The 15758-nt window shown below is 39.2% G+C and overlaps 1 protein-coding gene across 1 annotated transcript; it reads left to right on the top strand.

Annotated features, from left to right (window-relative positions):
• Window positions 1-2719: 2719 nt before the first annotated feature.
• On the top strand, window positions 2720-15035 carry LOC125224838 (G protein alpha q subunit-like). The gene is made up of 8 exons (XM_048128316.1): window positions 2720-3052; window positions 3769-3953; window positions 4382-4536; window positions 4820-4948; window positions 11621-11750; window positions 12180-12333; window positions 12482-12589; window positions 14892-15035. The coding sequence occupies exons 1-8, from the start codon at window positions 2935-2937 to the stop codon at window positions 14972-14974; spliced, it is 1062 nt and encodes a 353-aa protein (XP_047984273.1). The 5' UTR covers window positions 2720-2934; the 3' UTR covers window positions 14975-15035.
• Window positions 15036-15758: the final 723 nt, after the last annotated feature.

The following is a 15758-nucleotide window of genomic DNA, read 5'->3' as shown; positions in this document are numbered from 1 at the left end:
TTCGTAAGGAAGGAGCGAGCCCCTTGAAAAAAAAAATCTGTGGCTGTTCGACGTACATTGCTGGTTTTTGTTCGTTTCATAGGGATACCATACTTTAGTTTGATGTACATTGCTACTGCCAAGATTTGGTTGACAGGCTATAATACCTAATCCTTTAACTTTCCCGCCTGTGCACGGATTAAGTAAATTAAAATCTCATGTATTAAATCATAATGTCATTGAAATTAAACGTTTAAAATAACTTCTTCTTCTTCCTCGTTTCCTCATTACCGAGGATCGCGACCACAAGTAGCGTGTCTCCATTGAACGCGGTCATAAGCCATGTGGACTGCACAGTATACGCTGTCGCCACACGGTTTCTTCACACAGTCAGACCATCTCTTACGAGCCCCACCCCAAGAATGTTTACCATTAATTCGCCATATTATGCATTGGTGCTCTCATAATGTGTCCGAAAAATCTGAGGGTCGCTCTTGGCATATTTTGGAGAGCCGTGTGGTGATATTCAGTTCTTTCAAAATAGAGATGTTAGTTCTTCGGGTCACTATCAAATTTACCTTATCGCTAAAAGACTATATAGCTGACACGTCTGGATTGTGTTATGTCTTTGTGGCTACGTAGACATGAATGCTAAATGTGTCTTTAGCAAAACGTCTGGATCTTAAAACGTAACAATTTAAAATGATCTAACTGCAAAACATCTTCATCTTCGAATGTCTGTATTACAAAACAGACATGAACGCTAAACGGTCAAGGAGCAAAAAGTCTGGATTGTTTAATGTTTTTATTGCTAAATAGAATAAACGCCAAACGACCCGTTAGCAAAACGTCTGGTTTTAAAATGCTTAAGTGTCTTAAGAATTCAAACCTTCTCGCACTGTTAATAAGAACTGTTCTGTTACGTATTTATAAACCATGGCGATGACACATTATATTTCCGGACGTTTTGCTACTGAATAGTTCTGTGTTGACGTCAATTAACTAACTACACTTTTGGCTTTTTAGATATGCTAATCATACGGACTATGTATATTTCCAGACGTTTGGCTACTCATTCATTCTAAGTCTCAGTCATCCAGTTAAATTTACTTTTTGCTGATTGAGTATTCTACTTTCATGTCATCCCAGCTGAATTGACTTTATACTGACTGTATATTTAAATTTTCTGACATCTAGCCGAAATAGTCGTTTAGCGATAAGGTAAACTTGATAGTGACTCAGTTCTTCTAGCTTTTCAAGTTATACTTGTAGCAGTCTTCGCCAGCACCACATCTCAATAGCGTCAATCTTAGCCACATCAAAACTTTTCAGGGTCCAAGTTTCGGCACCATACATAAATATCGAGATTATCGAGAAGACAAGAGATCGAAATAATCGCACTTTATTTTGACGTCGGATTCCTCTGTTCTTCCAAATCTTGTCGAAGTTAGCCATAGCACTCTTCGCAGGTTATCAATGACCCAAGATACATAAACGCGCTGACTTTTTCGTAATGACGAATTGCTTTTAAATAACACGAGGCTGTCAAAACTAGCCAAAGTCGCTGCCAGTGCCAACTTACGTTGGAATGAAAGGTTAGATTGCTTTATCTCGTTATAATTTATGGCCGCCGTTCGACACCGTCCCCACCGCCTCGCTATGAGACCGGGCAGAAGGTAAAAAGTTGCATTTCACTTCAGGTCGTACTTTACATTTGGGACTCGAGACGTCTCGAGTACCTGTCATTTTTTTCTCGTCTCGAATGAAGCCGAAATTCTCGAGAAGTCTCGAGTTCGAGACTCTCGAGCAGAAACCCTATATAGAACCCGGTGTCGAGAAACTATATCTTCAGTTTATAAGACGAGCCTTGGATCCTAACTTCTTTAAATCATCTTCTATCTCAAATGTAAAACCTACAGTAACAGCTTCTAAGTTAAATGAATGGCCCTTTCTAGATAACTAAGGCAAAATTTACAAATATAAGTAGAAACAATAAGTCCTCAACTAGTTTATTTTAACAAGATTACTTGTAATCGCCTTTCTTACTGAAAATGTAGAAAAACATATTCCGATCGACAGTTAGCCACAGAAAGGACATTTATGTAAAACTGAAAGTCGAGTAATAGGGAAAATATGACATAAAACGAACCGATGGGCCAAAACCACTCAAGACTAAGTCGGTTTGGCAAATGGGCTGGATGCGGCATGGCATGCTTTTTTGCGTAGCTGACGACTAAGCTGAGAAAGGCTCTGCTCTGAGATAACAACTGTGTAAGGATTTCCTTACATTGACAAAGGCTAACCGAAAATAAAAAGTTTAAAAGGAAGGCAGATGCCGTGAAAAGTCAGGTAAATTGTCAATATGGCCATAATTTATATTATTGAAGTTCGGATTAACAGGAATTTTCTGTCAATCACTCTTATCTTGGCTACAGGACCTGATGCTTAAGCTTGCAAATGTTTCATGCATTACATTTCTACTTCGGTCTGATTTAGCCGAATTGTTCCAGTTACTTATCAAAAGATTACCTAGGTAACATCAATCGCTATTTGCTCACAGTTTTAATCTTATTAATACACACGTGTGGGGGAATAGCCATGGGTTTCTTGAATCTAGTTACAATAATAGGATTACACGGTCGCTTCACAAGGTTCCACGTTCGTGTATATAAACGGATTCCAAAGTGTTTATGTCGGCAGTTGACAGCAGTGTGTATGTATGTATATATATGGCCAATCGTATGTCACTAGGCCCAGTGACCGGATTGTCGGTATTACTATTTAGTTTTTTCCCGTTCGGATGGTTGTCTGCGTGTTGTGTGATATTGTGAAAATTGTAACACGCAATGTGCTAATGTGAAAAAAGCATTTGTGAGAGTGGTGTGATTTGGTTAAAAAACTTACTAAAAGGACTGGTTTTCGCGCGAGGACTACGGTCCTAGAGCCACAGGCAATATGGATTGTTGCATGTCAGAAGAAGCAAAGGAACAGAAAAGAATTAATCAGGAAATAGAGAAGGCAATCAAGAAGGACAAAAGTGCTGCCAGAAGAGAACTCAAACTTTTGCTACTCGGTAAGTTATAAGTAGTTATAGTCCTTCGCTGTTCTTCTGGAGGAGAATTATCTATACAAAATACTTTTGAAGTACCTAACCGTTTCCATTACGTTACGTATTTACCTACAGCTTAGGGACAATAAATAAAGTAGTTCAGATATATTTTGGTTTTCCATTATTTAGTAGGCAAACTACGGTGCGTAACCCTTAACACAAAAGATAAATATGCGACGACGGCTCGGGCATGTAGAGTGGATAGATGAGAGGAAATTAACGATGAAAGTATATGAAAAAAGAATGGAAGGGTCAGTTGGAAGTGGAAGACCTAGGCGAACTTTTTTCGACCAAATCGGAGGGAAAAAAGCCAGGTCAAAAAGCCGACGTTATGAAAGTGCGTGAAGTGAAAATGGTTTGTCAGGATCTCCCTGGATTGTCAGGATCAAAATGGAAATCCGTGATCTCTGCCTTTTCTTGGATATAGATTGATTGCAATTTGAAAGATAATCATAAGCTCCTTCCACTAAGATCACAAACTCATCATCTCATTCATCAAAACTAATAAATTACGTAATTAGGTTGATTTTCATATGTACAAGTATTACAACATGCTGGGGGGGGGGACCTCCCTCTAGATCTCCCCTGGCATCGTCTGTACTTAGTTTTGGGGCTGGGGTAGGTACTTGTATAAAGCAGGCAAAGAAGCACATTAGTTTATCAGCATACTTTTACAACAGGTACTGGTGAATCGGGCAAGTCAACATTCATCAAACAAATGAGAATCATCAACGGCGCCGGTTACAGCGACGACGATAAGAAGGGTTTCATCAAGAACATCTACCAGAACATCTTCATGGCGATACAGAGTATGATCCGGGCTATGGATATGCTCAATATACAATATGGAGATCCATCTATGGCAGTAAGTTGCAGATGAAAATGGTTGTTTCATCATGTACCTTTTGCAAGATTCTCTCTGCAGACAATGCAGGAGTAAACCTGTGTGTGTTCCTTTCGCTAGTTACGATATAGACACTACATTGGAAGATAATGCCAGAAGCAGAAATGCCATAAAAAAGCATGACCTGGCATGTGCTTATCTTCATTCAAGCGTCACTAAAGGACCTCCAGAAAAGGTTTACAAAATACTTAAATCTCACCAAAAAAATCGTCAATTTAAGAGCTTCTTACAGCGCCAGCCACATAGTGCTTCTTGGTTATTTTTTCAATTTTTTTTAGAATTTTATGGTTTGGTTTCATTGTCTAATTAAGTCCCCCATTTATTGACTTTCATTGAATCCATATTTTTATGCGAAACCCTATGTTTATAAGTTAAAAAATAATTTTCAGGAAAAAGCGGAATTAGTATCATCAATCGACTTTGAAAGCGTGACGTCTTTCGAGAGTCCATACGTGGAGGCGATCAAAGATCTCTGGAACGACAGTGGGATTCAAGAATGCTATGACCGAAGACGAGAGTATCAACTTACAGACTCTGCTAAATAGTAAGTATTTCTTCATCTTCAAATAATATGTCAGCTTTATATTCTTCTAGAAAATATTTTTGAAAAGAATGAAATTGAATTGACACACGAGCAAATAGCTGCTAGTTCTCAGGCTAGCTTCATTTGTTAGATGTCTTTCTATTTTGTCTGGTCTCATTCCTATCTTTAGTTTGTTTACCTATCTATGTACAGAAAATCCTCAATCAATGTTAATTATATTTTATGTAAAGTTCGAGAAGTAAACTAGTATGCCTATATTTACGTTAGGTGTTGTGTATTTCAGTTATTTAAGCGATCTGGCCAGAATCGAGGCGGCGGACTACCTGCCCACGGAGCAGGACATTCTGCGCGCGCGTCAGCCCACTACTGGTATCCTTGAGTATCCGTTTGATCTTGATGGCATCATATTTAGGTAGGTATGTCTCAACATTAGATAGATATTCAATTCACCCATCCATTCAAGCTTTACTTATCCATGTGAAGCTTGTTTTATAGGGATAATACTTATTACGTTTTAGTGCGCCTCTCTATGTGAGACTAAAGTACTTAGTATCATTACTAAGGTTATAGTCCTGTACCTTTGTCAGTGCCTGACTTCTAGCCCTTTCTAAGGCTCTAAAACGACAAAGATCTGGTTTAGTATTCTACGAAAATTCATCTGGTTCCCTGTCACACAGAGAAACTAGACCTTATTTGGATTTTAGCTCAATTATTAACGGTGGTCTCCTCCTAGTAGACGATTGATTATATACCATAAGATTAGAACGTGTTCCACGGAAATAATACTTTGACTTCCGCTCCTCTCAACACCAATCCTATAGATTAGGTATCTAATTTAGTGGAAGCATTCTGAAATTACAACTAGTAGAATGGAACTACTAGAATAGCCACCATGAATCGAATGAACTTTTTACAACATTCTTCTTCGTCTTTCTTCGTCATGCCCTAAGGCCGTTTTCACATTATCCGATCCGATATCCGATGTAGGAAGGATGTAAAATGTAAGATTTATGCGCTTCCAGTGGCCCGTTTCTCGAAAGGTACAAGCCTTGTATTACAAGTGTGTTTCCATGACAACCCATACGATTTGACAGTTCGCACACTTGTAATACAAGGCTTGTACCTTTTGAGAAACGGGCCCCTTGTCTTCATTTATGTATTTAATAGATCATTATTACTAAAAAACGATATAAAAGGCAAAAAATGCGGATTTAATGCCGATGGCACTCTCCTACAACAGTTTTTGTCCGAGGCACCATGGAACTGCCGATATCGGCAGAACGCTTCCGACATTTTTTGGCATGCCGGACCCCCCGCCAGTTGTCGGCCAATAATATTTGTTTGTGTAATGTATACGTTTGTAGTAGTGTGCGTGACAAAAATGGCGTCTATTAGACAGCTGCTAATGATCGAAATTCAAATTATACTCTGTCAAACAATTCTGTCAGTAAATTTGAACAAAGAAAACTATAGGTATCCTTTTCTATAGCATGTAGTGTATAGAATTGGTATTTGGTTATTGTTTTGTAAAATGTATTGTATTGAATAAAATGGGTGTTATATGAAAAATGTGCCGGAATGAACTCTGGTAAGGCTTCGGACTTTTGTAGTACAAGGTCCTCTTGCTATACTAATCTAACACTGTGGGTTTCATAGAGTTGATGTGAATAATAATGCCGAAATATTAATTCATGCAAATATAATTCATTAGGACTAAAAAACTAAGGGCCGATTACATGGGCTCAAGGCCGGTTAAACTTAAGGTCTAGCCGCTTAAGGTTTACACGCGCGGTGTTGTACGATAGACGACTACGCGTATCTTTGGCCAAAGAAAACGGGGGAAAATGTTTGTGCACTCACGAACTCGTGGTCTCGTCGTTTGCAGCGCCGGTACCGTCAGGGTACGGGCGGAACGTCGGTGGCGGCGGTGGGCGACGAGCTCGCTGTAGTTCAGGTCGCGAGTGTGACCCGTGAAGTCCTTAGCTTGGTCGGCGGCGGACCAGGCGCCGCGCGACTCACAGCCCGGGTCCGGGAGCTGTAGCTTGCGGAGAAAGACGCCAGCGCTATCAGCGCATCGTTGACGCGCCCGCGCCAAAGGCGCCGGTCAGACGACGCCGGCGAATGATGGGGGGGACGTGTAAAACACCTTGAGGTCGCCGGCGCTACCTTGCAGCAGCGCCCGGCATACAGCCCACGCCCCGTCAGCTGTACTCTACGGTGAAGACTCGGAAGCCTCGCGGGCTTTCAACACACTGCACGCAACGCACACTTCGCACGCGATATACGTTTTCTTAGTTTACTAACACGAGAACTACGCCTGGCAGCATGTCAAGGCGCAATCAGCCGCCTGCGGCGGCGGCGGGGACCGGATCAGAAATTAATTAACGGAGCGCGCGTGTTCCCGTATTCGATCCTGTGCTCATCTGTCTAAACCGTCAACCGAGCCGACCCACGAAAATCTGCGTTCCGTTTGTTCGGTCCGCTCTCCATATCAGACTCAATCCTATTAAAAAACCTTGAATAAATTAAACTTCAAACCGTATCGACATTATTTATACTATTTAATAATAGTTATCACCACACGGGATTTAATAGCAATTCTTAACAAATCTTTGACCTTTTTCTATTTGTGTCTCCCCTCCGAACTACGTGAAACGAAACGCACCAACTTTTTCTATTTGTCAAATTCTGACTTATTTCTACCGTACATTCTCTAACCTATTTCAAGTAACCAATATCTAATTACTTTTTTGGAAATACCGAAAGATGTGGGATGTGATCGGATTTACTAAATTCTACGTTAAAAAAGAAAGATTTTGGTGTACGCAAAGTCTAGTTCTGTTTTGTAATTACTGTGTACCAAGTCCTAGAAGTTTGACTTAGCCTAGTGTTTATATCGCGGCATATCTAAAGTTCAGGGCTTCTATATGGCCTAAATGAATGCAAAATTGGGAGTTCAGAAGGTAAGCCACGATTTTATATAGGCGTTAAGCTTCGGTGTATGTTTTCTGTGGAAAAAAACGGCATCGAGAACCGATGGTGATATTGAGGTTAATTTTCATATAAAATGTATGTAGTATCACTACAGTATCCCCCTTCTCGGCAAAAAGGGAGAGTACTACTCGACCGAAACAGCCGGGGTAACCGTGAAAAAAATAAGAAATATAGATCCAATCAACAAAATTTTTTTTTTTTGACTAATTATCATGCACCTATGCTACTTATTATTGTCTCTTGGACCATAATTCCTATTTCTACATTTTATTATTAAGTGTTTGAAATCATAGTGGCGTCCCACTATGGTTTCTGAAATTTTAACCTAAGGTTTTATCTATAGTTCGTTAAAGATTTTTTTTAATTAAATAGTTTAATTACTATGACTATAATTACTTATAGCATACCTACTTAATACGAGCTACCTTAAGCTTCTATGGCTATACAACATTTAAGTGCCAAGTACTTTGATCAGGGTCACTTGTTGTAAGTTCACCATATTCATTAATTATTTCAATACTAAATTTAGCATGCAATATTATATACATGCTTAAACCTACAGTCCTAGTATTTTAAAATAACTTGGTAACTATTTATTACTTGTTATTTACAACTTTAAATTATTTAGATAGTGGAGGCTTATTCCTGTCTCGCACTTCTAATTTAAATTCCTAAGTTTTGCCTTGAGGCTTTCAATATATTAAGGAAAAAAACTTATTCTTCGTTTTTTCTCCCAAAGTATTGAGTTTTAGTCCATGATTTTGTACTATCCTTGGTACCTAGGGTGCACAGTTATGTAAAAAATTGGTTTTAATGGGAACGTTCCAAAAAAAAAATTTTTTGACTTGTGTTGTCAAAATTAGTATGTGATCACATAAAAAGTGTGTTCTATGAACACTAAAAAAAAATCTTGGCACTATGGCCAAGGAAGTATGGATCCCTTTTAAAAAAAAAATGTGGGTTTTTATAATAACTTTACCCAAATAATAATATTTGTAACTAATTCGAGCTTACACCTTGTAGCAACTTCAGGTCATGTAACGAATTTGGAATGCATCTAATGGAATGCATGCCATTCGTCAATAGCTCACGACCTTTTTTCAACAAAATGGTGTAGGTATACCTCGTTACAATATTAATTACAATACTATTCAATAATAGCTAGGTAGGAGTGTATGTCGACTCCGCCTGCAGTTGTCAATCCGAAAGAAAAAAATCAGAGAAAACGGGAGTAGTGTGTCTCCCTGTCAGATCCAATTTTGCCTGGCGAACAAGTCCAGGCGCCCCCAATGTGGGCATTGAGGGTTGAGGATTGTCTGATGTGGATGGGCCGGGCGGGTGGGCTTCTGCATGAGCAGGACCCCGCGGTCGCGTGTTGACATATGAGGGGATCGGAGACTTATTGTCTCTTGTATTTACTTCTTGATAGTCTTCGACGTCCGACATGTTGCCAAAGACGTGGGTCCACCTGAGTCAGGTCTAGCAATAAATAAATCAATGACACTTCTGTGATTACAGAAAATGTGAAACAAAATATAAATGCACTCTTAAAGTGAGAGTGAGAAATAATAAGTGGCTGGTGCTATGCTATTCATTCATAGCGCAGCCTAAAAAATTATAATAATAAATAAACTTGCTAGCCTGTTACAAGTGGACTCACAAATTAATTAATAAATTTATTCTATTGTCATATTTAGTGACTGATTAAGATTCAGGTAAAAAATGTGGCCCACAAAATTTCAAATTTATTAAATTTAAATTTTTAAGAAATAATACACTATGAAATCCACAGGGTAATAAAGTATTCAATTGTTTCGGGCGCCATATTGTAGTGTATAGAATTGGTATTTGGTTATTGTTTTGTAAAATGTATTGTATTGAATAAAATGGGTGTTATATGAAAAATGTGCCGGAATGAACTCTGGTAAGGCTTCGGACTTTTGTAGTACAAGGTCCTCTTGCTATACTAATCTAACACTGTGGGTTTCATAGAGTTGATGTGAATAATAATGCCGAAATATTAATTCATGCAAATATAATTCATTAGGACTAAAAAACTAAGGGCCGATTACATGGGCTCAAGGCCGGTTAAACTTAAGGTCTAGCCGCTTAAGGTTTACACGCGCGGTGTTGTACGATAGACGACTACGCGTATCTTTGGCCAAAGAAAACGGGGGGAAAATGTTTGTGCACTCACGAACTCGTGGTCTCGTCGTTTGCAGCGCCGGTACCGTCAGGGTACGGGCGGAACGTCGGTGGCGGCGGTGGGCGACGAGCTCGCTGTAGTTCAGGTCGCGAGTGTGACCCGTGAAGTCCTTAGCTTGGTCGGTGGCGGACCAGGCGCCGCGCGACTCACAGCCCGGGTCCGGGAGCTGTAGCTTGCGGAGAAAGACGCCAGCGCTATCAGCGCATCGTTGACGCGCCCGCGCCAAAGGCGCCGGTCAGACGACGCCGGCGAATGATGGGGGGGGGACGTGTAAAACACCTTGAGGTCGCCGGCGCTACCTTGCAGCAGCGCCCGGCATACAGCCCACGCCCCGTCAGCTGTACTCTACGGTGAAGACTCGGAAGCCTCGCGGGCTTTCAACACACTGCACGCAACGCACACTTCGCACGCGATATACGTTTTCTTAGTTTACTAACACGAGAACTACGCCTGGCAGCATGTCAAGGCGCAATCAGCCGCCTGCGGCGGCGGCGGGGACCGGATCAGAAATTAATTAACGGAGCGCGCGTGTTCCCGTATTCGATCCTGTCATCTGTCTAAACCGTCAACCGAGCCGACCCACGAAAATCTGCGTTCCGTTTGTTCGGTCCGCTCTCCATATCAGACTCAATCCTATTAAAAAACCTTGAATAAATTAAACTTCAAACCGTATCGACATTATTTATACTATTTAATAATAGTTATCACCACACGGGATTTAATAGCAATTCTTAACAAATCTTTGACCTTTTTCTATTTGTGTCTCCCCTCCGAACTACGTGAAACGAAACGCACCAACTTTTTCTATTTGTCAAATTCTGACTTATTTCTACCGTACATTCTCTAACCTATTTCAAGTAACCAATATCTAATTACTTTTTTGGAAATACCGAAAGATGTGGGATGTGATCGGATTTACTAAATTCTACGTTAAAAAAGAAAGATTTTGGTGTACGCAAAGTCTAGTTCTGTTTTGTAATTACTGTGTACCAAGTCCTAGAAGTTTGACTTAGCCTAGTGTTTATATCGCGGCATATCTAAAGTTCAGGGCTTCTATATGGCCTAAATGAATGCAAAATTGGGAGTTCAGAAGGTAAGCCACGATTTTATATAGGCGTTAAGCTTCGGTGTATGTTTTCTGTGGAAAAAAACGGCATCGAGAACCGATGGTGATATTGAGGTTAATTTTCATATAAAATGTATGTAGTATCACTACAAGCACCCTAAAGAAAAGGATGCATATAGTTTTTTTTTGTTCTTATTTACCGACAGACTTATTTGACTGAGTATAGTTGACAATTTCCATTGAAAAAAAAAGTTGTAATGCATCGGTCCGAATTGCGGATACTAGTTTTTTTATCTTTTAGTAGATATAACTGAATGTAAAATTAATTATTTTGCCTGACACTCTGAGTATTTTTTATGCTCGTTATTTTAGTTTTACAATATAATATTTAGGATATAGTGCTTTTAATTATTAAATATAAAACATTTTTTTAATATTTTTTGATACAAAATCATACTTCATTGATTTGGAACAATGCGTTTTATCGGACCGACATCCGACACTATCGGAAGCGTTTATCGGATGTAGGATGTCGGTCCGACATCCGATATCGGATCGGATAATGTGAAAACGGCCCGGACGTCGGCGACCACCTTTGCCATCTCTCTCCCATTCTTTGCCATTCTACCCAGTAGGTATGGCTGCGTTATTTTAATTGGTGCATTTTTTAATGTTGTCAAGCCAAGTGGTCCTCTTTTTTCCCCTTCCTCTCTTGACACCTATGTTTCCATCCAATATTAATTGGAATTTACAACATTAACAATCAACCGGTATTAGGTACATAATTTCATTAAACGAATTGTATATTTACCCAACAGGATGGTAGACGTCGGGGGCCAGAGGTCCGAGAGAAGAAAATGGATCCACTGTTTTGAAAACGTCACCTCCATCATATTCTTAGGAGTACTTAGTGAATATGACCAAATTTTATTCGAATCTAATAATGAGGTAAGTTCTTATGGGGGGTTCCACGTGCAAGTTGCTTACGACATGCTTTTGCCTTGTATGGCAGCTATATCAATCAAATCCGTAAAGCTCGAGAAAATACTGAGGTTGTCAGTCAGACACAACTTCGCTTTCTTAGCGTCTTCAGAAGTATTAGAAGAATTGTATGTCATAAGCGACATTCTCTTATCACCTTTCTATTAGATTTCTGCAGTATGTAAGGAACTTTCTTCTCTTATTAACTTTGGAACTGATTATAACAAGATACGTCTTCTTAAATTACTTTAGTACTTAGTGGGACTTATTACTAGTTCAACTATGTTTGCGACTGTTTGCGATAAATTAATCAATGTTAGAATAGAATAGAATATGATTTATTCGTAAGCACACAGACACAGACAATAAACAAATGATAACAATGTTCGTTTTCAGAACCGAATGGATGAGTCAAAGGCGTTATTCAAGACCATCATCACACAGCCCTGGTTCCAGAACTCCTCAGTCATCCTCTTCCTCAACAAGAAGGATTTGCTCGAGGAGAAAATCATGACGTCACATCTTGGCGACTACTTCCCTGAATATGACGGTATGGAGTTTCATAAATAAGTGATTGCTATGTACACTACTTGAAGTCTTGTTTTCATTTGTGGACTTGTGGAGTACAACTCATGCTAACAGGTTTACCGTCTACTACGTTTACACATCACTAACTCAACTTATGTATAAATCGTCAGGTCCCAAACAAGACGCTCCAAAAGCCATGGACTTCATATTGCAGAAGTTTCTGGCGGAAAACCCGGATCCAGACCGACAGTGTTACTCACATTTCACGACTGCCACAGGTTGAAAATCATTTCTATGATATATTAAATAATAAATTATAATTTATAAGGTCAGGGGTCGGCAAACTACTGCTCAAGAAAACACTATAAGGTAAGGTGAGAAAAAAATTGAAGGGCTTTGCTTGAGGGGTCAGATGAAATATGTTCCGTATAATGAAGCACAATGGGCGGCTTTCCATATTACCCATTAAGAAAATCCCTTCAATCTTCGCCCACCTTACTTTAGTGCAGTTTAAATATTTGCTAGTAGTAGTACCTAGTGGTTGGCTAGACTATTCAAAATCATTTGTAGTCATCGTTGGTTGCAGTAGTCTAGTGATGTAGATATTCATTTGCTAGACTCTCTTTTTTAAACTCTAGCTATGACAGTATGTAGTGCCACGGAATAAATAATATCATGAATGCTCTGTTGGTCTATTAGCGCGCTATAGCGGTGAGAGCAGACAACTTTCGATCTGGGGCCCATTTCCAAACGACATTAGAGTCATTAGACTAATATTATTAGACCACGAACTGTAAAATCGTATAGGTTGCCATGACAACACACTAATAATATTAGTCAATGGCCGCTGTACACATGTGGCCAACGGTTCCACCAACCCTTGGTGGAACCCCTTGGCCAAGATAAGAGCCGCTGTTTACACATTGGCGAACCAATCACTTGGCATTGGCTCTTCATGAAAGATGGACGTGGAATGGAAAAGGCTAGGAAATTCTACATCATTTACGTTGTCAGCAAAATTTGTTTAAAAATTAATAACCCCGTAGTAAAATTAAATTATTTGAAATATTAACAATTTTTTGAATATTCTGATAAGCACGTTTATCTTTTTTAGGCAATACATTAAATATTTGCAAGGTTATTTTATTTCCCAAAATCAACACTATTATTAGCATAGATAACCTTATTATTTTCGTAAATATTTCACTACTGTCCTCTCTGACGGCTGACGACAAACTGAATGAAGCGCCAACGTGTAAACGCAGGTGGCCATTGGCGCTAAAATTCTTTGATGTACATACATACAATCACGCCTGTATCCCATAAAGGGGTAGGCAGAGCTCATGAAACTACTAAAGCTTCAGTGCCACTCTTGGCAAATAAGTGGTTGAAAGACAACGAAACTGTGACATTGCAGTGACAGGTTGCCAGCCTCTCGCCTACGCCACAATTTAACCCATGATATCCCACAGTCGCCTTCTACGACACCCACGGGAAGAAAGGGGGTGGTGAAATTCTTAACCCGTCACCACACATCCTTTGATGTGTGGACAAAAAACCGACACCAATCGGTTGGCCGGCCAGCGCTATAGCGCCAACTGCCAACATACGGCCAAGTAGCCCTCTACACGCTTGGCCAAGGGGTTCCACCAAGGGTTGGTGGAACCGTTGGCCACATGTGGACAGCGGCCATAATATCGTTCGAGGAATGGGCCCCAGGAGGTCGCGGGTGTCAATCCTGACTCGTACTCATGAATTCTTTGGAACTTAGGTAAGGTAATGTGGGGGAAGATTTAAGGGTTTTCATGCGGCATAAGATAGAAAGTCGCCCTTGCAATTCGTTATACTGAACATTTCGTCTTACCCCTCAAGAAAAACCCTTCAATCTTCCCCCTCTTTACGTTATGTACGAAGTACGAAGTCCCTTGATATTTTAACAATCTCCTTTCGGTTCCCCCTCTGAGTGTCCTTTCGGTTCCCCCTCTGAGTGCCATCTGATTTAGAAGGACAAATTGGCATTCGATATTATACCTACTGATAGTACTGATTAGTTGTCACTTGACAAGTGGATGCTCCCATGAGCCGTGAAAAAAGTCGAGATAACGCAAAGAAGATAATGATGATGTCATATCCGATATCGGAAGTGAACAATTAATCGCTGTCAAGATGAGCTTAGCAAAATGACACTGAAATCAACGTCTAAGTTCACGTGCTAGAGACACGTGACTACTGAAAAGGTTTCCTACTAGGCGATAGGCGGATAAGCGACGAATTCCGAAGCCGCAAAGTATTACTTTTATTGTTATAAAACGATTACTTCTTCCTAGCGTTATCCCTAGAGAGAACGCTTTGGCGTAAAGTAATATATAAACATATTATGTAATTCTACCCATTGCATAAAATAAATAATAAAATAAAATAAATTCTGGTGGCATTTCATCACTCTATTGCGTGTATCTCGTTCTTGCCTGACTAAATATTTACTTTTTATCCCTACTTTGTGCGTGTAAATGTATGCCTTTACATAATAACCTCTTATTTATTTATTGTTTTTTCATGCTGCCTTGGATTATTTAAAAGATACTGAAAACATCAAATTGGTGTTCTGTGCCGTAAAAGACACGATTATGCAGGCTGCTTTAAAAGAATTCAATTTGGCTTAATAATCATTTTGCTCATGACTGTGTTCTTTAAATTACTTAATTAAATATATTTTTTTATGGCTGTGTTTGTTTTATTTCTCCTTCCTTATTTTTTAAATGAACTTTTATATTTACCCTAAGAGTGTTTAAAAATGTGTGTAATATTTTTTTTTAACTTTGGCCACCGAAAACGCTGTCAGCCATGTAGTGACGTCATAGAACTTAGGTTAGGTTATGACTTAACTTCATGGCGAGTCAATCACTGACATAGTTAACTTTATGCCTCATACTTAAATGTCAGAATTTTTTGTGTTCAATTCAATTGACGTCAAGCACAGTCAATCTATATATTAACATGGCTAATGTTGTTTTTGCCTGATTAAGTGAAAGTATACTTTAAAAATGTTTTTTTGCGGTTTTCTAAGTCATAATAAAATATAATATAGTAATTTTTTTTTTCGGTTAATTAGACAGTAATTAATAATATAAGATATACTTTAAAAAAGGGTCAAAGTAGCCTTATAATGTACTTGAAGATCATCAATTTGTATATAGGCCTATACACATAACTGATAGAGATGGGCATATTCGGTGTTCAGCATATTCGGCATCTTTTTATTCGGCCGAATAGTTCAGTGTGATTACCGAATAAACAAAGCAATTAACTAACGTAGATTGTTTCCTAATTATTAATTCATCGAAATTGCATTAATTGTACATTTTTTTAGCATTCTAAAGAACTACCGATTAAATCCCTTCGTTTTTGCGTCGGAGGTTAAAAAGAGATAAATAATGGGCTGATACG

The sequence above is a fragment of the Leguminivora glycinivorella genome, chromosome 3 (genome assembly GCF_023078275.1).
Source record: "Leguminivora glycinivorella isolate SPB_JAAS2020 chromosome 3, LegGlyc_1.1, whole genome shotgun sequence".
NCBI lineage: Eukaryota > Metazoa > Arthropoda > Insecta > Lepidoptera > Tortricidae > Leguminivora > Leguminivora glycinivorella.
The sequence above is the reverse complement of the archived record's forward strand: the minus strand, read 5'-3'. Positions and strand labels throughout refer to the sequence as shown.